Source organism: Dendronephthya gigantea, unplaced genomic scaffold (genome assembly GCF_004324835.1).
Source record: "Dendronephthya gigantea isolate DGI-Jeju-01 unplaced genomic scaffold, DenGig_1.0 000344F, whole genome shotgun sequence".
Classification (NCBI taxonomy): domain Eukaryota; kingdom Metazoa; phylum Cnidaria; class Anthozoa; order Malacalcyonacea; family Nephtheidae; genus Dendronephthya; species Dendronephthya gigantea.
Window position 1 is genome coordinate 49618 of NW_021163354.1, and position 23442 is coordinate 73059.

At 36.7% G+C, this 23442-nt stretch overlaps 4 protein-coding genes across 6 annotated transcripts; 2 read left to right on the top strand and 2 right to left on the bottom strand.

Moving 5' to 3' along the window:
- Positions 1-813: 813 nt before the first annotated feature.
- LOC114542276 lies at positions 814-8964 on the top strand. Its single transcript, XM_028561951.1, has 7 exons — positions 814-995; positions 1306-1409; positions 2774-2870; positions 4584-4690; positions 5524-5620; positions 7255-7361; positions 8931-8964. Exons 1-7 carry the CDS (start codon positions 888-890, stop codon positions 8962-8964), a joined length of 654 nt encoding a protein of 217 aa, XP_028417752.1. The 5' UTR covers positions 814-887.
- A 184-nt stretch (positions 8965-9148) lies between these two features.
- On the top strand, positions 9149-17795 carry LOC114542268. 2 transcript variants are annotated; one of them, XM_028561943.1, is made up of 10 exons: positions 9149-9309; positions 9373-9443; positions 9714-9898; positions 9991-10192; positions 10664-10817; positions 10982-11396; positions 11498-11555; positions 11644-11781; positions 11944-12036; positions 17708-17795. In XM_028561943.1, the coding sequence occupies exons 1-10, from the start codon at positions 9240-9242 to the stop codon at positions 17732-17734; spliced, it is 1413 nt and encodes a 470-aa protein (XP_028417744.1). In that variant the 5' UTR covers positions 9149-9239; the 3' UTR covers positions 17735-17795. The 2 variants fall into 2 exon arrangements, with proteins under 2 accessions (XP_028417744.1, XP_028417743.1); XM_028561942.1 differs by lacking the exon at positions 17708-17795 and adding an exon at positions 12186-12380.
- On the bottom strand, positions 14086-16320 carry LOC114542269. The gene is made up of 4 exons (XM_028561944.1): positions 15759-16320; positions 15206-15289; positions 14870-14992; positions 14086-14737 (listed from the first exon to the last, which is right to left on the bottom strand). The coding sequence occupies exons 1-4, from the start codon at positions 16285-16287 to the stop codon at positions 14538-14540; spliced, it is 936 nt and encodes a 311-aa protein (XP_028417745.1). The 5' UTR covers positions 16288-16320; the 3' UTR covers positions 14086-14537.
- On the bottom strand, positions 16486-20016 carry LOC114542267. Of its 2 annotated transcripts, none has more exons than XM_028561939.1 (6): positions 19592-20016; positions 19187-19331; positions 18258-18385; positions 17584-18103; positions 17034-17175; positions 16486-16780 (listed from the first exon to the last, which is right to left on the bottom strand). In XM_028561939.1, exons 1-6 carry the CDS (start codon positions 19874-19876, stop codon positions 16495-16497), a joined length of 1506 nt encoding a protein of 501 aa, XP_028417740.1. In that variant the 5' UTR covers positions 19877-20016; the 3' UTR covers positions 16486-16494. The 2 variants fall into 2 exon arrangements, with proteins under 2 accessions (XP_028417740.1, XP_028417741.1); XM_028561940.1 differs by having other exon boundaries at positions 16546-16637.
- Positions 20017-23442: the final 3426 nt, after the last annotated feature.

Genomic DNA, 23442 nt, shown 5'->3' on the forward strand with positions numbered 1-23442 from the left:
TCACAGTAAAATTCCAAGTGTAAACACGGGCCCAGCGAGGTTTTTGAGACGTCATGCTAAAACATCCATCCATTTCTCTATTGCAGTCATCAGCATTCGTTCTTCGCTCGCGCTCTCCGAAGGCTTCGACGACACGAAAACGTGGAGGAACACGACGTCCTGGATGCAAGTGACGTCACTCATGACGTCATGCATGCGCTGAACACGTCAACCCCGGACGAGAAGAGAAGAAGTGCGCAGGCGCACAACAAGGTGTCGGAGAATACATCTTCCACTCCCCCGACATCTGCACCCGCCACGAAATTGTTCCCTCAATTAAAAGCTCAGAGTAAGGTGAGGTCTCCTAAGGCTTTTGGTCTAATACGTTCAACTAGCTAGTTTTCAAAACCGTTAGCGCATCTGCAAAGGCAGTTTTCCTCTGTAAATAGACCCTTTCCTTTTTAGCATTCAAGCGCGCATTGCGTGACGGTAGTTGTTCACCAAGCAACTTTGATTTGAGTCGCGATATTCCTCTGCTTAGAAGCGATTTTGTTAAGAAAGCCTTGCCGATTCTCTTTGCTTTTTTGTTAAACTAAATCGCTCCCGAAACATGGCGAGATCGCCACTCAGATTGACCTTCATAATCAACTACCGTCACGCATTGCGCGCTTGAAAGTTGAAAAAGGAAAAGGTCTATTTACGGAAACCGCCTTCTTATGTATACTGAATATCTGTAGTTGTCAATAGTTCTACATAATTTTTTTGTCCTTTTCAAGGTCGAAGTTATCTCGAGACATCCTCAGGCACAGGAACTGAAGTCCGCCACCGCCACCGATCAGGTAGTCGGGCTGGACGGGGTGGTTTCGGGTGGAGCGGGCAGTCCTTTGAACCCTGTATCGAGTTCTGGAATGAACGTAGCTTTTCCAGACAAATTTCAAGAGTTGGAAAAAATGATCGAGAAACTTCGAGAAGAGCATAATATGGCCCTTCATAGATTGAGGGAAGAGAGAGAACGGGTATGTGAGGACTGTAGCTTTTTCAGTTTGATCTGACCCAAAAGCGTGTTTGCATATTTCATCCTTATCCAATCAAAATACCTGAATTTTTAATACTTCATGGTACATAATGTACCTTCTCACCGAAAGTGGTCAAAATTTATACATTTTGATTGGGTACTGAGTTTGCTGATTGGTCCAAAATCATATTCCTCCTTTTTACCGAGCACAGTATCCTCCTAAGTTGTCATTCTAGTTTTTTTGTTCCGATAAACTGGATACGCAGCCATTGTGTTTTATATTGAATCAACTTATCGCCTCATTACTTCAGGGTCTTCAAGAATTGCAAAAGGAACGAACGTTGTTTGAAAGCCACAAAAGAGAGGAACTCGACAGACTTGAAAAGCTTAAGACAGAAGAGGAAAAAAGATCAAGGTATGCTGCACTGTAGCAATTGTGCTGTTTACATATTAAAGTCTGTTCACACGAACCAATTTTGTTGGATAAAATTCACTTCTGACGTATGGAATATAGTCGGTTATGATTAAGCAGTAGCGCACTGGCTTCAGTGGATTTGCTGCCCATATACATCGCAACAGACTATAAAACATCCATCAGAAGCGAAATGGATCCAGCAAAATTGGATCGTGTGAACAGACCTTTACTCGGATCACCGAGTTTAAATAAAAAGGTGTGTTTGCTTTATGGAACGTTAACATGGTTTATACCACAAAATTAGTGGGTCCAACACCCCCACCTTCCTCACGAATACCCCGCCGCTATGTTTGCATCATTCGAAGGGAACACACGTTGCAACAATACTTGACTTTCAACACAACTTGTCTTGTGTCTCAGACTTAACACCATGCGACGGGAGCAAAACAATTGCTACAAATGCTACTATCATTATCTTAATATTGACATATATTGTCATATAATTCAGTGCGTTGCAAGTTGCAACAATACAGTTGCAACAACTTAAACCAGCTGCGATAACAATCACAAACTCAGGCAAGTTCATCCAGGCCATGACAGAATACATTTGACCGCTTCCTGTTGCCTCGTGTTGTATGCCAGTTGTTGAAGATGTACCATTGTGACTGCTTGCAACGTCTGACGCCGTGTAAACTAAATCATAGTACAACAACTCGATGGTAAATACCGCAATACAAGCGCATATTGTGATTTTCCAATAACCTGATCGAAATAGTTGTGTGAAATCTGCCCTGTGTGTCTCGGTATCGTGTCCGAAGTCTTGTGTCGCTGAAATCCATTTCAGGCGCCAAATCTTGTAGAATGTTCAAAGCTTTCTGCTCGTCTCCGGCTGCAGGTGAAAATGTGGCGATAACTTGGCAGTCTATAGCCAGGCCTGGCTTTGGCCTAGACCATTTTAGTACGGAGCGTTTACGCTTACATTTCGACAGCCTGACTCTGGCCTAGAATTTCAGCGGTTTGCATATCACAAGTGTTTATTACTTTGGGTAAACTTTACTATACTCTCAACAAATTACAAATTAAAAAAAATGGCGGACCTTCGTATTTTCTTGTTATCAATATATGCTTATTTTTTCCAAAAAAAAACCAGGCTTAGGCCTGGCCTAGGCCACCTGGAATGATGGGCCTAGATTTCCAGGCCTAGGCTAGGCTTAGGCCAGGCCAAAGTGTGTTTACACTACGAAGATCTAGGCTAAAGCCAGTAAAGCCGGTAAAGCCGGTGTAAACACATTAAAAAGTTTTATTCAGCTTGTATTATAATAGAATTTCATTACTTAATATTTTTATTTTTTATTTTATTTCAGACCGCAGAAGACAAACCAACCTGCGATGTTCAAGGTGCCCCCAAAAAGGAATGTAACAAAATCTCGACCTGTGGCCGATGATATTATATGCAAGAAGGCAAGAGATTTTAATTTAATCTTTTAATTTTTTATCTTAAATTTCAATTTTAAAAGCCAATCAGGTCGCTGCTTCGCCATTTGAAGCTAAAACCAGTATCAGGCAAAAGACATCTCGCATCGTTACGCCGAAAAAATTCATGGCAACACAAAAAGTATCGCTAAATTTTTCGTATTTCTAGAGTTGTTTTCAACAAGAAAATGTACCGGGGAGCAATAGATCTTTCCCCTTTTAGCTTTCAAGCGCACAATGCGTGATGGTAGTTGATTATCAAGCAAATTTAAGTCGGGATATCTCTCTGTTTAGAAGCGATTTTGTTTGTTAGAAAACCTTGCTGATTCTTTTTGGTTCTTTTTTAAACAAAATCGCTCTTGAACATGGCGAAAACACAACTCAAATTGACCTGGATAATCAACTACCGTCACGCATTGCGCGCTTAAAAGCTAAAAGGGGAGAGATCTATTAAAGACCTCAAATTTCATTGTTATGATGTTTTTTGTGAGTTATGTTGCATATTTTGCATGTTTTTTGTCGATAGTTTTGATGGTGTACCTGATTAATTTATATTTAGTTGCCAACCTTATCATATTATTATACAAGTATAGCAATTTGTGTTTACGTCACAGACCACAATATTGCAAACTGGTTGGATACCTTTGGGCTACCTAGGGGCAGGGCCGGATTAACGTCGCGCGAGGCCCGTGGCAGAATTTTAGCGCGGAGCCCCCATCCTCCCTTATTAAAACCTTTAAATACAAAAGACACACAAATTTGTTAAATAATTAATTGTTTTTAGTTCTACTGTTATCCATTTTTTGGATGTAATTACGCCGCTTTGGAAATAGATTCTCAGGCGCTGTCTACACGATGCCGGAAGAATTTGAACGCAAAAAAATTTCTCCGTTAAAATATTTATCCGCGTCCACACGTAAACGCAAAAACGATCCGAAAACGCTAAAGTTATTTGATCCCGAATTACACTTTCATGTTTTCCACCCGCGTGTCACAAGCTGGATGTCGAATTCAAAACAAAAATCTACTAAATGAAAGGCAAAATACAAGAATAAGAAATTTGTTTGGAGATTTCACACTAATATAGCAATATATAGTTAAGCATTAGCCACAAAACTTGCAAATAAGCCTTAATTATACGAAACGATTTGATACGTGACGTCGTCGTTTTCAAATTTATCCGGCAAAGCCGTCCACACGTATCCGCTCAGCCGTCGTTTTCAAATTCTTCCACTCTGGAAAGCATTTTCAGATTCTTCCGTTTTCAGTGGGCGAAAAATTTTTTTAAAACCATTTCATTCTCATGATGCGTGTTTTCTATAAAGTATCTCCCCGGAAAATCCGATTTTTCTTGAAATGCGTAAATGCGCATGTGCTATCGGCCTGTTCAATATGCAACAAGTAAGGGGCGACGAAGTGTCGTTTTAAAACATTTCAAATGCGAAAGTCGATTAAATCCTCGCTGAGAATCTTTTGAGTATAATTTTCCCCTATTAATAAGCTAATGCGTCTGTAGTAACTGAACTGAAAACAATTTGAGTCGAAATTTGCTCCATTCGTGTTCAGTGTTTGGTTGTAATTGAACTAGAACTATGTTTCGTTAACTGGTCTCGCTTTATATAATTGATTTCCTGGGACTCTAGATTATTGCGCAAACATTTTTTGGCATATCACGATTTAATATTATACCCTCCTTTGCAGTCATCAAAAAGGCTCTTAGAACCGAAGACTCCAAATTTGAGAACAAAGACAAGATCACGCCCTAACTGTGCCGGAAGATGTCATAAGTTCTGCCAAGAAATGAAACGGTGAGTGTAAAATTGAAGAAATGAAAAAGTGAGTGTAGTACGTACTATGTCCATGACAAAATTAAACTTAATCCAGCGATTTTTAACAGGGGCTTAATTAATTAACAAGGCAAATAATCAAACTTCGTGCAACATCAGACCATAGACAATCCAGAAGACTGGGACTGGAAACGCGAGATAAAAAACCTCGGACATCCGTGATGACAGATGATGTGCCTGTCACCACTCACCTGTCAAATTTTATGAGGACTGTGTAAATGTATTGGACTGTTGACGCCATTCGTTTTACATGAATTATGACGTCAGCTCCGTATATAGCGATATGATTCTGGGCTTTGCTTGACTCGCGTAATGATCTCGTAAAATTTTTAATGCTTTCCTGCCATTTTGAGCATCATCTCTCATGACTAGTGACAAACTCGTATCATCAAGTAGCTGTATTAATTCGGCATAACACTCGCTATTTTTCTCTTCATCTATCTCCTCAGAAGTCGACAAAATAACCTCGTTCAATTTTAGCGTTCGCAGATACCCGAGAAATTAAACGCGTCCTTTTAAACGCGTGGGAGTTTGGGAGAACGAGAAATAATCAGCGGGACAACGAGCCCGTAGGGCGAGTTTTTCCACGTTATTTCGAGTTCTCCCAAACTCCCACAAGTGTTTCTATAACTGCATAGAAACACAGGAAAAACGTTTTCTATTTCTTTTATAATATAACTCGATAAAGCCAGTAAAGCCGGTAAAGCCGGTGTAAACACATTAAAAAGTTTTATTCAGCTTGTATTATAATAGAATTTCATTACTTAATATTTTTATTTTTTATTTTATTTCAGACCGCAGAAGACAAACCAACCTGCGATGTTCAAGGTGCCCCCAAAAAGGAATGTAACAAAATCTCGACCTGTGGCCGATGATATTATATGCAAGAAGGCAAGAGATTTTAATTTAATCTTTTAATTTTTTATCTTAAATTTCAATTTTAAAAGCCAATCAGGTCGCTGCTTCGCCATTTGAAGCTAAAACCAGTATCAGGCAAAAGACATCTCGCATCGTTACGCCGAAAAAATTCATGGCAACACAAAAAGTATCGCTAAATTTTTCGTATTTCTAGAGTTGTTTTCAACAAGAAAATGTACCGGGGAGCAATAGATCTTTCCCCTTTTAGCTTTCAAGCGCACAATGCGTGATGGTAGTTGATTATCAAGCAAATTTAAGTCGGGATATCTCTCTGGCGAAAACACAACTCAAATTGACCTGGATAATCAACTACCGTCACGCATTGCGCGCTTAAAAGCTAAAAGGGGAGAGGTCTATTAAAGACCTCAAATTTCATTGTTATGATGTTTTTTGTGAGTTATGTTGCATATTTTGCATGTTTTTTGTCGATAGTTTTGATGGTGTACCTGATTAATTTATATTTAGTTGCCAACCTTATCATATTATTATACAAGTATAGCAATTTGTGTTTACGTCACAGACCACAATATTGCAAACTGGTTGGATACCTTTGGGCTACCTAGGGGCAGGGCCGGATTAACGTCGCGCGAGGCCCGTGGCAGAATTTTAGCGCGAAGCCCCCATCCTCCCTTATTAAAACCTTTAAATACAAAAGACACACAAATTTGTTAAATAATTAATTGTTTTTAGTTCTACTGTTATCCATTTTTTGGATGTAATTACGCCGCTTTGGAAATAGATTCTCAGGCGCTGTCTACACGATGCCGGAAGAATTTGAACGCAAAAAAATTTCTCCGTTAAAATATTTATCCGCGTCCACACGTAAACGCAAAAACGATCCGAAAACGCTAAAGTTATTTGATCCCGAATTACACTTTCATGTTTTCCACCCGCGTGTCACAAGCTGGATGTCGAATTCAAAACAAAAATCTACTAAATGAAAGGCAAAATACAAGAATAAGAAATTTGTTTGGAGATTTCACACTAATATAGCAATATATAGTTAAGCATTAGCCACAAAACTTGCAAATAAGCCTTAATTATACGAAACGATTTGATACGTGACGTCGTCGTTTTCAAATTTATCCGGCAAAGCCGTCCACACGTATCCGCTCAGCCGTCGTTTTCAAATTCTTCCACTCTGGAAAGCATTTTCAGATTCTTCCGTTTTCAGTGGGCGAAAAATTTTTTTAAAACCATTTCATTCTCATGATGCGTGTTTTCTATAAAGTATCTCCCCGGAAAATCCGATTTTTCTTGAAATGCGTAAATGCGCATGTGCTATCGGCCTGTTCAATATGCAACAAGTAAGGGGCGACGAAGTGTCGTTTTAAAACATTTCAAATGCGAAAGTCGATTAAATCCTCGCTGAGAATCTTTTGAGTATAATTTTCCCCTATTAATAAGCTAATGCGTCTGTAGTAACTGAACTGAAAACAATTTGAGTCGAAATTTGCTCCATTCGTGTTCAGTGTTTGGTTGTAATTGAACTAGAACTATGTTTCGTTAACTGGTCTCGCTTTATATAATTGATTTCCTGGGACTCTAGATTATTGCGCAAACATTTTTTGGCATATCACGATTTAATATTATACCCTCCTTTGCAGTCATCAAAAAGGCTCTTAGAACCGAAGACTCCAAATTTGAGAACAAAGACAAGATCACGCCCTAACTGTGCCGGAAGATGTCATAAGTTCTGCCAAGAAATGAAACGGTGAGTGTAAAATTGAAGAAATGAAAAAGTGAGTGTAGTACGTACTATGTCCATGACAAAATTAAACTTAATCCAACGATTTTTAACAGGGGCTTAATTAATTAACAAGGCAAATAATCAAACTTCGTGCAACATCAGACCATAGACAATCCAGAAGACTGGGACTGGAAACGCGAGATAAAAAACCTCGGACATCCGTGATGACAGATGATGTGCCTGTCACCACTCACCTGTCAAATTTTATGAGGACTGTGTAAATGTATTGGACTGTTGACGCCATTCGTTTTACATGAATTATTTATTTTATTTATTCAACAGAATATTTTACATAAGCTATAAGTTGTTTGCGTTTTTTTTTATATTCCCATCACTCTAGAACACGAGGTCGTCTATTACCCATAATGCAATTACAAATAAAAGCTTATAATATTTTGTGCTACATAAAGTATATGAATATATGTTCAATGAAAACATTTTGTCCAACACCTGAAAACTTTGCACACTTTACACTTTGCGTAATATGTACCTTTAATATCATGGCGACAATAAGTCCATCGCTCAGAGTTTCCTTAGCATTTTTCAAAGCGGTTATAGATTTTTCGGCTCTTATCAAATAGTTCGTTATGGATTCATCGGCGCTCTTCTCCAGTGACGTCAGCTCCGTATATAGCGATATGATTCTGGGCTTTGCTTGACTCGCGTAATGATCTCGTAAAATTTTTAATGCTTTCCTGCCATTTTGAGCATCATCTCTCATGACTAGTGACAAACTCGTATCATCAAGTAGCTGTATTAATTCGGCATAACACTCGCTATTTTTCTCTTCATCTATCTCCTCAGAAGTCGACAAAATAACCTCGTTCAATTTTAGCGTTCGCAGATACCCGAGAAATTAAACGCGTCCTTTTAAACGCGTGGGAGTTTGGGAGAACGAGAAATAATCAGCGGGACAACGAGCCCGTAGGGCGAGTTTTTCCACGTTATTTCGAGTTCTCCCAAACTCCCACAAGTGTTTCTATAACTGCATAGAAACACAGGAAAAACGTTTTCTATTTCTTTTATAATATAACTCGATAAAAAGATTTTGTACAAATATTATAATTCGATTCAATTAGAAATTCTCATTACATCGCTTCGCTTGTCAAGTTCGGCGGGAAAATTCCCGTGTTTCTATACAGTTATAGAAACACGCTTCTCGACCAATCAGCACGCGCGTACTATAAATGTTATATTATAAATGTTAATAATCATATGATATATATGTTAATGTTAATCATCATATGATATATACACTTATCAACAACAAATGATGAAAATGACCATGGCATTTTTACCCAATGACCTTGTTTCTACAAATTTTCCAGCTGATTTAGGCTGACTAACAAAGTAATTTTCAAACATACTAACATGAAACATAGTAAATATTTAACAAAAAAGAAAAGTGAGTGATAGGTACAGTATGTATGGTCATTTGTGCTATTTTTCAGGTTATTTTCAGTTGATTATCATACCGGCACCACTCCTGGATAAAACTTTTGGATTATAATACAATTGTTCTATTCTCAACAGGACAGAATGTGCCATCAACATCACATCCTTCTGAAAACCAAGCATACCTATCATGAGTGATTACACCCAGTTAAATACTGAAACTCTGAGGAAGTTTGTGTCATCTGCAGTGCAAGATTCAGTAACTTTTGGTACTGTTTTTCTTTGAAAAAATTGTTTATTATATTATGGTAAACCTTTAGTGGTATACTATAATGTGCTATCACTGTATCTTACAGGAACTCGAATTAAATAGGTTACAAGCCCCAGTGGTGGCCAGAGGATGTTATTTGGAGAAATCCAAGTAACAAGTCTGCAGCAGGACCAAAAATGAAATCTGCAGAGCTGGCATTGGTTTTGTCTGCATACCGAGATTGGTATGAATCCAATGTGCAACCAGGTGCAGGACCATCACATATACCGCCTCAGGGTAATTCAGTCGAAAATTCTTTCTTTGCTGCAGCGGCTGATAGTAACTTGTTACCAGAGGAGGTAGAGTTAATGGAGAATATTTTGAAAGAAAATGAAGAAAACGTATGTAGCTAAATCAAATTATTGTATAGTCTTACAAGCATGATTTTGTAGAGGAATTTCATTGGTTTTCTATATTATGGTTGAGACTCCCACTAAGATGCCTAGTACTTGCAGTACACCCTCACCTGTGGTTAATCTGTAAGAAATGACTGTTAAATTTTTCCTTATTTTTTGAACTTCATTTGCATTGTTATTTTTTATGATAAATGTTTGAAATTTTGTACAGTAATGATAAATTTAAGTGCCTTTTATTATTCATTATATCTCTAGAGTACGATGAGCTTTTCTGATGAAGAATACTGCAGCAATGTCTTGTCTGTTTGTCAAAAGTTATCCTGGAGGGCTCTTGAGATATGTGCCCCCGTTATAATTGGAAAGATGTGCGGTGACGATGAACCCGCTATACATGAGTCATATCCGCATAACTACATTGGCTTAGAAAGGCTTGATAAAAGGTAATGCCAAGCACAGGGGCAAAAGGCAGTAGGGGCTAGCATTAACAATGTGGAGTGGAAGTTTAAAATCATCTCAAATGAGCTTTTTCCAGACTTTATAGTTTCATTCCACCATTTAATACAATGTTGTGTGAGGATGGAACGGAGTTAGAACCATTCCAAGCGAGTTCTTTTGGTAATTGCTTTTGGTGTACTCTTTCCATACATCTGGCAGGGAATGAAAGCAAACAGAATTTTCTTCGCTTGGCCTCTGCCCTAAACGGGGTGGTTATTGCACAAGACTTTATTGTTAAGGTACTGTGTGATCATCCTTTTTCACGCGGCGAATATAAAAGGGCGTCAGCTTATCACGACAAACGCATAGCACTTCAGAAGAGTTTCATGTACATTGTAGTTGAGATATTTATCATTTTGTGCTTTCAGTGAAGTAATAGACGTTCAGTTTTAATGCATTTGAAAGGTTAATATATTGACAAATATATTATGTAAACTTGACAGAATGACAACAAAATTTGGAACTACATGCGCTCCATGAAAACGGTTTATAATGAGTTTGAAAAACGATCTTGCGTTGGGATGTTGAACATGTTGTTTACATAGGCAGCCCAGACTTTGACTTGCGCGTGTGATACTCGCGCGCGTGTCGCGCTAACGTTGTTTACTTCGTCTATATATATAGACGAAGTAAACAACGTAAGCGCGACACGCGCGCGAGTATCACACGTGCAAGTCAAAGTCTGGGCTGCCTATGGTTGTTTATTATAGATATTTGAACAGTGTATCACGTTTGATGATGCTTTGCAATGGTCGAAAACTGTTTGCAGTACAGAAGACACGTCTGAAACCACAATTATGGAGGTTGTTCATGAAAGTTATGTTTCTGAAGTTAAGGAAACATTCAGAAATTTTAGGGACAGTGGTATGATCACATTCATTTACATCAATTTTGCGTTTTACCAGAGATCTTCTGCCGTTCCCCTTATATGCTAAATTATTCGTGGGCGTAATGACGTACGGAGGTGGCTAAACCAACAAGACATGAATCCTTGACTAGTATAATTTCATTGTTTTATTCATTTTCAGGGCTATTACAGGTGTATTTGGCCTCCAATTATTTAAGAAGACCGATCAGGCAGTTTTGTTTGCTTCCTGGTGCCGACCATTATCGCAGTCGAGTAGAGCCTTTGCAGCGGCAGAATGAGGAAGAGAAGAAAAAAGCAATAGATGTCTTGTGGGTTCCTCTTACTGTTGAGCATGGACAACGTAATCAATACAATCACATTGGAGCAGCACCATATAAATTGTGCATGTTCAACAGTAATATGAACCTACATTTTTCAAATTTAAAATCAGACTTGGCACAATGTGATTTGTGTCAGGAGTGGTATCACGCCTGCTGCCTTGGCCAATCTATACGCCACATCAATAGAATGGAGAGATTTAGTTGTGGCTGTGATGCTTTGCCTGGAGATGCTAATCAAATAACTACAAAAAATGCGTACGTTATATACTGAATTATGGGCAGTTTTTTCACCTTTCTAGGGAAATCTGTAACTAGGTTCTTCACTGCTAATAAATTTTTATCTCTTCAATCTTTAGGGAGATTTACAATGATATGGACATGTTCGAAAGATGTTTATCAAAGAAAGAACTGAAGGTCTTAAGATTTCCAGACATGGACATGTCATTTTGGTAACACACTGAACTATATGATTGTTAATTTTCATTTTCATGTAATTTTTAAGATGATAGCAAAGAACTTTAAGAGGAACGTAATTCCGTACTTGAGGGCAGGAGCTTCTTCTCATGCCATCTCTTCCTCAGAGGACATGAAGATATATCTGAAGTCTCTCGATTATGGGCCCGTCATGTCATCTAATATGGTAACCGAATACTCATTTAGTATTTTCTCTTTTCTGCCAATATATTCTTCATCAAATTCTTCCATTCGTGACCATTGAAAGCAAAGTTTTCATGCTCGTGATGTAATTATAGAAAATAGTGTACAGTACAATTTATTACTACCATATTTTATATATACACAGGTACAATCACTATTTGACGCTTATCTTCCTGTTGTAAATGGAATTCGGATTGAAGATGCTAACACATTCCTTCAAGATGTGCTTCTTCCCGAGGTAATCCATGTTTTTAGAATCTTCCATTTGCCCTTCACTCTCGCTTTTCACATTTGAGTCTCTTTTCTTGAATGCTCTTTGCTCTAACTACAAATAGTTAATGTGTAGTGCAAACATTGATTCGAGCGTGTAACTATTACTATTTTTAGGCTATTGTACAGGTAATCCGCAAGGCAGAGGGTCTAAACTATTTTAGAGCATGGTTGTTCTATGCCAAATGCAAGTTGCATTCCTGTCCGCAATTGAACGTATAAATAAAACTGAGACACTAGGTTATATAGTTAGTTTGTATATACGATATATATAGTATGTATGATGTATTTTGAATGAACGTTTCGAGTTTACATTGTTCGCCTATTGCAGTTCACGATCAATCTCTGATTCCGTGTACGTCCGTTTCATGCACTTTGCCTGTTCACACTACTGATGTTTTTTGTGTGGCACGGATGAAATTCGTACCGCCAGTTTTATCTGTGTTAGCCTTGTACATGCAAATAAGTAACGCAATCATTAATAAAAATGATACAGGTAAATATTTGTATAATATGTGCCTTACCAAAGAATTGGTGCCTATAGTAGCTATAAACGGGCTGATTTTCTCTTTCGCACTTGTGTGGACGGCGTCTAAATGGTGCACCAAACAATGCATTTTACTTTCAAGGGCTGGTTGTAAAACAACCATATTTGGTATTTAAATCGTTAACTCCAATATACTCGATTCGTTTAATACAACAACCCTAAGGTGAACGTGCATGCATGATATTCGATAGCGATTTCCTTGATACGCATATCGAAGTTGTAATTGACTAATTGCATTGAAAATGACATTGTTCGCCTTTTTACTAATCAGTGAACATGAATATATATATATATATAATATATTATATATTATATATATATAATATAATATATATATTATATATATATAATATATATATTATATATATATATAATATATATAATATATATAATATATATATATTATATATGCGCCCCCCCTAATTATCGAAGCCCGTACGCCTATGCGTTGCATTGATAAGAACGTTCACACGATAGAAAAAAGAGGTTTGAAAAGCTTTAAAAATTGTGTCTGGCCATGCAACCATTATATGTTAATGGTGTGAGTTCGATTCTCACGCACAATCTGAGGCTTTTCAGTTCATAGAATTACTGAGTTAGAATGTAGTTTCACAGTTAATCAAAAATACTGTCTAATATCATAAAATATGATTCAGATTTGTCATTTCATTCGAGAAACTGCATACGTTCGTTGAACATTTCAGTGTAAAGGTCTCATCAGCCCATGGTTAATCATTCCAGAATCTGGGTACAGTTAACCATTCGTAAGAATTAAGTCGCAAAGTCCCATTTTTTTAACATATAAGGTTTCTGTTGCAATACTTCGGGTATAAAAACCGTCATTTCATTTCCAGGGTTCACAATGACTGCATCATGTTTACTACATGGTGCACGCGTATCTTGTTACGCATTATACAACTGATACGATAGCGCTCCCTAGGATGAAAGGTAATACGAATGTTAGAAATAATGAGTTAGAATGTAGGTGGGTATAACAGAACGAATCTAATGAATAAAATACGGTAATATGAAGTTGCTTGCATAATGGTAATCACAGTTTCCAATATCCTATTGTTTCAGCATGGAAATTGGCACAGAAACCAAATGCAAGGTTATGCCAACCCAGAATCTGGGTACAGTTAACCATGGTCATCTTTACTGTATTTCGTAAAAAATACTGTCTAATATCATAAAATATGATTCAGATTTGTCATTTCATTCGAGAAACTGCATACGTTCGTTGAACATTTCAGTGTAAAGGTCTCATCAGCCCATGGTTAATCATTCCAGAATCTGGGTACAGTTAACCATTCGTAAGAATTAAGTCGCAAAGTCCCATTTTTTTAACATATAAGGTTTCTGTTGCAATACTTCGGGTATAAAAACCGTCATTTCATTCGAGAAACTAGTTACGTTCGTTGAAAATTTAAGTTCATATATATAGCGGCTAAAGCCCACGTTGTGCGTGAGAATCGAACTCACACCATTATTTAAACGGCTACCCAGACACAACTCTGCAGGCTTCCCAAATGCTTTTGCGAGTGGATGTGTTGCATGGTTTTAGATTTGATACGTCTGTATATATTCTTATTGAGTGACAACTTATGTCAAGTAAATCTAAACAAGATATATTGACTCCTTAAAGAAATCTGTGCCACCAAACTTATAATTCATAGAGGTTATTACGCTATTACGAAAGAGTTTATTACGAAACATTCATATAGCAAGCGGTGGATCAAATGTTACAATCTTAATATACCGTGCATGTGTTTCATCCGAAAAGGAATGCATGCATGGAGATTAATAATGAAAATAATTATACAAGGAGCCCTTTATTTTTGAAGCGTTACGTTTTATACACATTCAACTGACACCTTTACGTCACTATCCTTCTTATTTACATTATTACACTAATTATTAATTCATCTGTTAATATTTCTCATCATAATTTCTCTATTTTTGAACCATAAGTAGAAGCTACAGTGTCTGGAGAAATTTTCGTCGTTCATATAAGAAAGGGGTCCTTTAATTTTTTTCAGTCCAGAGTTGCTTTGTTCGGCAATCTGACTGTTGAGATAGTCATAGTCAGGATAGCAAGAGATATGGTAGGCGCTGGAACAACCTTGATAATGAATAAATACCGTCTATAAAAATACTGCGCGTACACTGTACAATACTATACACGCACATCCTATACAAGCACTAGTCACATGCATAAATTCTCGACATCACGGATACAGTTACTATTTCTTACCTGTGTGATCTGCCCAGTGAAGGCGATCTACTAAAAATTGCGTGTCTTTAAAAAAGGCTGGATCACGATTCAGACAGTAGGAATGCAAATTACAAGCATTATCGTATACAACGACTCTAGGAGCTACAAAAAGAGCGATAAACCATTGTTATTAATAAAAAAGATGCAGGTTAAATATATTTCTTATGACATGACAAGTCAGTTGAGGAAAAGTGAACCTTTTTTTGTAATGTGAGTATGTACTTTGGAATAAATGATAAATATAAATTTCCGGAACTGAGCAATACCACTTTGACTATTTTCTTAAGGATAACCATCACACGTTCACAGTGTTACCTCGTGTAAATCGAGATCGCAAGATTGTAAATGGCATATCTGGGGATTCGTTAGTAGTCATTACGGAGTATCCATAGTTTATACCTGAAAAAATTATCATAAATTTGTTGTGAGAACTAATATCGAGTAGGCTGCTTTATTCTTGTGCGCAGGATATACTGTACAATTTATTCATTCGTTTGATGTGCTTTATATTTCACTTATCACGATTTCATAGTATTAATAACCATTTTACAGTTTTCCATAAACCATAACAAAAAACGATCTCGTCAAAATTATGGCGAATTCTGGTGCTTTTACACCCAAGATATATATATATATATACATATATTCATGTTCACTGATTAGTAAAAAGGCGAACAATGTCATTTTCAATGCAATTAGTCAATTACAACTTCGATATGCGTATCAAGGAAATCGCTATCGAATATCATGCATGCACGTTCACCTTAGGGTTGTTGTATTGTGTTAAGGGTTTTAAAATTGGTTTTCAATTATATGGTATCGCGCGTTAGCAAAAACTAAAAGAATAGTCATTAACAAGATAACTTACCATGCTGACAAAAAATAAGGAATATACCAGGAAGAAGAGTGGGATGTCTTCCAGACTTTTTCGTGCATGGATTCTCAAACGTTTGCTTTCCTTTGTCTGCAGCGTATGTCCCTCTGCCACGAACAGGTTTTAGGGAAGGGAAGTTTGCTAACAGCGAGGAAGGATTTACAACAGAATCATCCTGCGGTGCTTCACAATCTTTGAAAGCATTGTCAGCAATATTGAGCAGGTCGGTCAACAAAGGTATGAATTCTGCAGGTGCAAATGAATCACTTAAAGATGAGAAAATGCCAAATAAAGCAGGACACTTTCTTTGCAACAATTCCATATCACTCGGAAATTCTTTAACAGGCACACTTCTTTTAATTTTGTCACAAACACGTCGTAATTCTTCATCAAGAGGGAGAATAGCACAAATAGGGGTATTACAGGAAATGTCCTTTATGAACTTTGAAATACCGATCGGAAAAGCGGCTTCATTACCATAAATCGCAAGGCACCAGTCCAGAAAATTTGCAAGGGACGGCATAATTCGGATTGAAGTGTATTTAGCTCATTTATATCAATTGCGGATACATCTGTACAAACTCTCTTCAGTGATTTTCTTGTATCCTTCGATTTCACAAAAACTCTGTTACTGTGCCTGGTAAAAAAACAAACAAAACAAATTCAAAGTATGATTTCATTATATTCTTAACATTTTTTTTGCAATTAAATTTTATCAGCTTGATAATACTTATCTTCCATGACCGGATTGTGCCGTTGTAGTAGTGGATGGGATGTGTAGAGTTGAACATAAGTTCTTTCTATATGCCAAGCTTGTACCGTCACATATGATAATTTCGGGATCACTTTTGCACGTTGGGCATTCAAAACCATCTGTGAAATCAATGTCCAGAAGTTGCAAGAACGCATACCATGCTGATCGCCAATGGTTATATTTTAGCGTATCGTTTAAATTGATGTTCAAAGAAGACTCTAGAGACAACGCCCATGACTGGTAATACGTATTCATGGATACACTGTAAACAAAATACATTAAGCTAAATTGATCTACATGTACAAGGCTGCTTGGTAACTTTTTGTCAAACGTTCGGAAGAACACGAGCACTTTTAATCTTCACCAACCAATGATATGATGTGAAGTTTAGTAAGATCAAGCTGGGGTGATGATACAATTCTTAAAATACGCTTTTAAAACGTTAATGTAAATCTAAGATGTGGATTTACCAATCATATTACCTAAAATAACAATTAAACATATCAATGACTAACCCTCCTTTCAAAAACAAGAACATGTATTCCCTTAGAACTTCATAGGATATTAGGTAATTCCCCATGTTCAGTACGGTGTAAGCATAACCATCAAACTTCATATCATTCACGCAATTTTCCCCTGAGCATGGCTGTTTGTAAACTATAAAAAAGACATTAACGATAATACCCTTCTTTCCAAAGACGTCAATCTTGTCTTTATAGTAGCAAATACAAAAAAAGAAACTCGGAAGTTGAAGCTTTTTCTCTTTGAAATTTCTGAGGCAGCCTAATTATGTAATTTCACTGAGAAGAAATAAGAAACCATGTTGCGTATATTCTTGAAACAAATCCAGAAAAATGCCATAAACAATTTTACTTCCTCGATCGCATAGCAACATGCATTAGGCTTAAATTTCCATGTACGCTCATGCTCAAAACAATCAGTTTACATGTATTGGTTTTGATTATTGCTTGCATAAATATTAATAATTTAAACTTAAACTGAAAATTTTGTAAATGATATTAGAATAACAAGATAAAGAACAATTTGTAATCAATACTAGCATACCTAAACAGTCAAAGATTTTCCTCTTTCCGTACAATTTGACAGATTTAATATACCAAGATTCTTTGTCTCTCGGATCTTCATCTCTAAAATTATTCCCACATAACTGACATGGTTCATCATTTAGGGCCGGAAAAGGGGGGAAAAGAGCTAAAAACATCTTTCCTTCATCGTCCATAACTTCCGGGAGAACAGATTCTGGTCCATTTTGGAAAGAGCGACGTTGACAGCCAAAAAGATCGAAGGGTATCTTCCTCGAGGATACTGGAGAAATCAAACTATTCCCGGAATAGCCTGTAGCAACATCCTGTTCCAGAAAGTCGACGAGGAGCTCAGGAATGTCAGGATCATCCATCGGCCATTGCTTTACAAGCATAGCATGTTCACATTGAGATGAGGAACATGGTATACATTTAACCGAGCCATCACGTTGCTTCGCAAGTACACCAATACTGGCCGCGTCGTGCATTGAAATTCCAATTAAACTGTCATTCATCTGAATACCAAACAGGTTTGTGGTACTCTACAGAAATAATTATAAAACGTTACTCAGTCAAGGAAGATACCTTTAATGGCTTTATAATATCATACTGATAATATATAAATAAATAAATAAATACATAATTTGTACAACAGAATTAGATGTAGAAAGAAAACATAAAAATTATTTTAATTACCTTATATGTATGGTCATTCATTGAACTTTCTTCTTCTTGTTCTTCTGGGGTAATTCCATGTTGTGAGTCATAATCCAGAAGTAAGTGACATATTGCTTTTATGTGAATACACACTGAATTACGGAGATCTAAATTAAGTTAAACCAATATTTTGTCTGCAATGCACCACACACAAATGTGAATTCCTCACTAAATCCAGACTAACCATATTCAAAATATCATTATAGAATAAAACTTATTATTAGTGTCATGCAAGGGTGGAGTGGGGGGGGGGTTGGTTTGGAGAAAATGGGTAACTACCATGACATTTTCTGGAAATTATTTGCATTCAGTTTGCTGGGGCATTAAGAAAAAACACTTATACTCACAGATATATAAATATTTATAAAAATGTGTACTCATTTTTACAGATCAGCTTACTGGAAGAGGTAGATATAGGCTGTTTTCACAATCTCAAGGATAAAAATTTTGAACCTATGAGCCTAAACATTACATACCAGGACCTAAACATCACTGAACACCTCTATATCTTACAAATTTACCAATTACCCAACAATGCACCCAGATATACTTTTTCCCTTGACCAATAAAACTATCTGATGCCATGGAGTAGCAACAATTGCCACTCCTTGACATCATATTATTTTATTGCACACCTAAAAATCACCATGTTGATGAACATTGTTAAAAACAGGAGTGAACTATGTTGTGCTGCTGCATCCTGCAAACAGTATTGTTAACAATGTTGTTGAAACTTGTTGAAATATCAATGCTGTTGCAACTTGTCACAACAACATTGCATCAACATTGATGATTCAACAAGCTTCAACAACATTGTTAACAATACTGTTTATAGAGTGCAGCGCAACATTGTTCATCCCTGATGCGACAACCTGATCAATTTTTGGCTGTGTATGTTGTGTACTCACGGGATGGTTCCTGCTGTAATAACTTTGACAATCCAGAGAGCAGTTGACTCCTTCTAGGTGAGCATGAACAGCTGTATAGCCAATCATACTGATTGGTAGGTAGTAGCAGCCAGACACTTCTGTGTACCACAATGAAGTTCATTTCCTTCAGCGCAATAATTGGTAGTTATTTTGTAATTAATTATTATTGCCAGCCATGTAGCAAACTCTCTTATTCTCTAACAGTATATATATTGTAATAACTAATAAGTAAATACAGGTTTAATTATATATCATCCAGTATTGAAATATGAACTATAAGTATTAAGCAAGATAAAGAGTTTTGTTCTCTCAATGAAGATGCTAATGATGCTAATGATGCTAATAAAGCAACACTTGCCTTATTTCATTGCATTGTGCTCTTATCTTTATTCGTTTACTTTCGACGTTAAAGTCGGGCAATACAAATGCGCATTTGGTTACTACAGTTACCATCTCTAACCTAGAAAGCTCAGTAGCATAGGCAATTTCCACATTTGCTTCAGTGTTTTGCGCCAGCGATGAATGACGAGGTTGACAATCAATAATGACTTCTGGCGTTGTATTTTCATCGTACTGATCACATGAAAATTGTGGTTGAGAATCTGAATGACACTCCGACTCCGTCAGGGAAATATTTGTGGAAGATGTAGACCGATCTTCACGAACCATTTGCGAGGTACTTATCCGATGTGGAGCTCGGACTTTTGACTGATCTTTAGCAAGATTTTCTCCAAATATATATTTCCTCTTACCATTTATAACAACAGTTTTCCAAGGCTTCAAACTTTTTCTCTTCGAACTTTCCGCCATCTTGGTTAGGTCCTGCTGCGCCTGCTTGATCACTGGTCTGCGGTAGATGCCAATGCAGGCGATTAATAGACCTTTTTCATAATGACGTCAAACGCGGAAAGTCTGATGTTACACGAAGTTTGATTGGCTCGATAGTTTTGGAGAGCCAATCAAATTTCGTATTAAATCAGACTTTCCGCGTTTGACGTCATTATAAGAAAGGTCTATTTGCATGGTTATGTACCCAGATTCTGAAAACACCGCAATGCATTGTGGACTGCGTGCGTCTCTTTCTTGTCTGTCTATATTAAAGCTTGACATATCATCAGGAAACGAAGGAGAGGAATACTTCGAAAGGATTGCCTTTTTGTGCTAAGAAAGGTTAGTAAATTATTTTTACTGTTGCTTATGCACCAAGTAACAAGAGCACAGGAGCATAGCATTTATTATTAAGCGTATTCTGTGCATTAAATGTTTATTTACATGTGTCGCATGTTTATAATGTTTATAATATGATGCCTAAATTGACTGCCTTTCAATGCTGTACTATGACTTCTTACACTGTCTTACACAATCAGTGGACGGTTCCGGCAATTCTAAAACTGGAAAAATTCCGAATCTGGAAAGCAAAATTTAGAGAAAATCCATCTTTTGACTTATGTACTTCTCATCGACTGCACTAAATACCATACCCTTTTCGATGGAATAAAGCATTTCTGAAATACGTACAATACCCCCACCTTTTTCCGAAAAAAAGGCGATGTTTATCGCTCAAACGCGTCGTTTTCGAACATGATGAAAAAGGGTACCCTTTTTCGTCGATCTTGTTGTTAAGAAGTAAGACGATAAAAGGTACCCACTGAGCTATATAATAATTCCTGGAGGACCGGCTCGTCATTTTTCGGTAACTTCGCCGCCATCTTTTTGAAGCCACCAATATGGCGGATTTCACCCTTCTGCGCAACCGCAGAAGCTCTGCTGACGCCACATGGTTCCTTTTGACCATGGTATTTACCACTGACCAGGCTCAATTCTGAGCCCGCTACAGCAGCCTTCTCCCCCCTGGATTTTGTAAATAACAATTCTCCCCCCTGGTTTTTATATTTTTTTGCCGTGATCATGAAATATTTTTGTTTTTGAAATGTTTTTAGGTTGTTTTTTTGATATTTTTCGCCCTGACATACAATAAAGTTTTATTTTAAGATGAATACAAGTCATACACGCTGTTTTTGCCAGTGCGGGAACAAATATATATTAAAATATGGAAAAATGTGGACAAACTAAAGATTTTAAATACTGACACGAACTGACAGGTTTATTATTTTATTTTCGTAATAATAATTTTTGTTATTTATACTTTCCAACATGAAAGTTTACAAATGTTTGAATGTTTGGCACTATCCTCGCATATTTTGAAGACAACTAGGAATTTATGGGCAACAAATTTGACTTTCTAAACCCTAAACTTAACTGATGAATTGCAGGAAGTATGTAATCAGTATTCAGTATGTGATGTTGTCTTCAAGACTTTATATCTATGCACAATACAAAATCCAAAGTTCAGGCAAAAGCTGGGCAGCTGACTAATACTAAGTGCAGGAATAAAGTTTCAACCAAAAGTCATATTTGCATAATATACTTTTCATTCAAGTCATCAACTTGTACCTTTATAGGCTATAAAAGTTTTCAGCATTCTCTAATTGCATCCCTGGACCCCTGGTCATAGTAAAGAATAACATTTATCCCTCCATAGGCTCCACTGATTAGCCTAATGAATATAGCCCTCTTGGAGGTTGATACCATAAACAGAAAGTTATAAAAGTTGCTGCAGATTGAAAACACACTGCTCAGTCAATGCATGTTTATTTTTATTTCATTCATAAATAAATATGACAAATGGTATAAAAACACCAGCAAACAAAAAAATCAGATAACATGGTAATGAAGAATAACAATGCACAGTCATAAAATGCATGAACTTCATCCTGAAAAATAAAAATGGAGATATGATCAAGATTTATTCACAAGGTGCAAGAAGCTAAAAAATAAATTAAAAGCTGTGATAATTGATCATTTCACTTTGGATTTGACAAGGTAAAAAAGATAATATATTAACTAGGCTTTAACAGGGCTCACTATCAGAGGGTGGAATTAATTTACACTGTTTACAGCATCTTATCATTCTGTATCAGCACCCTCAGATCATGTTAATTGATGTTGGGTGGCATCAATAGAAGTGTGACTATAGTAGACTCACTGGGGAAATGGTTAACCTATTAACATTGATATTTGCTATCATGAAAACAACATAGACCAAACTCAAAAGATTGACAGTGCCAGGAATTTAATTTTTTCCCCACACAAGTTAAGAAAAAATGATAAAATTTGGGTATATAACATTGCACTGACAGCACTGTAATGTACCAAAAGGCGAAAATAGTATCTTTGCTGCTTGTACCACACGTTTTGATGGATTTATTGTCTCAGAGGCTTTGGTAATCAGTTTATACTATATTCCAAACTCGAAAGGCCAAAAAATTTATAGTAAAAAAAGTTGAAAAACGGCTTACCTGGATGTTAAAAAAGATAAAATAAGAGCAAAATGAGAAAATTCACTCTACCGATAGGTGAATTAAGCCATTCACAACGTCAGACGCAGAGCACGAAGCTACGTGTCCTTTCCATTTGTTGAACAGGGAAAAAGAGAAACACTTTTATCCTTTTTATATGAAAAAAAAAAAAAAATATACGGAAAGCTGAAAATATTTTCATAAAAATCGGGAGGGTGATGGACACAGTTTTTCACCTTGTATCGCGGTATGTCAGTGGTAACTACCATGAGCAAAAGGAACCATGTGGCGTCAGCAAAGCTCAAAATCCGCCATCTTAGTGGCTTCACTTTTTTGACAGGAGCCGGTCCTCCAGGAATTATTATATAGCTCAGTGAAGGTACCCTTTTCGGTCTAATACGTCATTACATCGTTCGAATTCAGGGTTGGTAACTTGGCTTTTTTGAAGCCAAATAACTCGATTTTGGCTTTTTTATTTCTTGTTTGGCCTTGAAAAAAATGTTTGGATTTTTGGCTCTATTTTGGCTTTTTTATCAAGTGGCAGGAATTTTCCATATTTTTTAGTGTATTTAAATACGAAAGTTAAATAATGAAGCAACATCTAAGAATTGTGCATCCTTGTCAGAGGATAACATATTTCTATTGTCATCCAATCAGATTTCAGGAAATTCAGCCAATCGTAAAGCTGAAAACTAACCAATGACAAACATTCTAGCTACACTTCGCAGAGGTCCGCCCCTATTTTACATAAATTCAATTAATTGCGGCATCAAAATATTGATAACGGATTTGGCCCTTTTTTGGCTTTTTTAAAAAAAATGAAATTTGGCTTTTTTTAGTACAATTTGGCTTTTTTTAAAATATCATTTGGCTTTG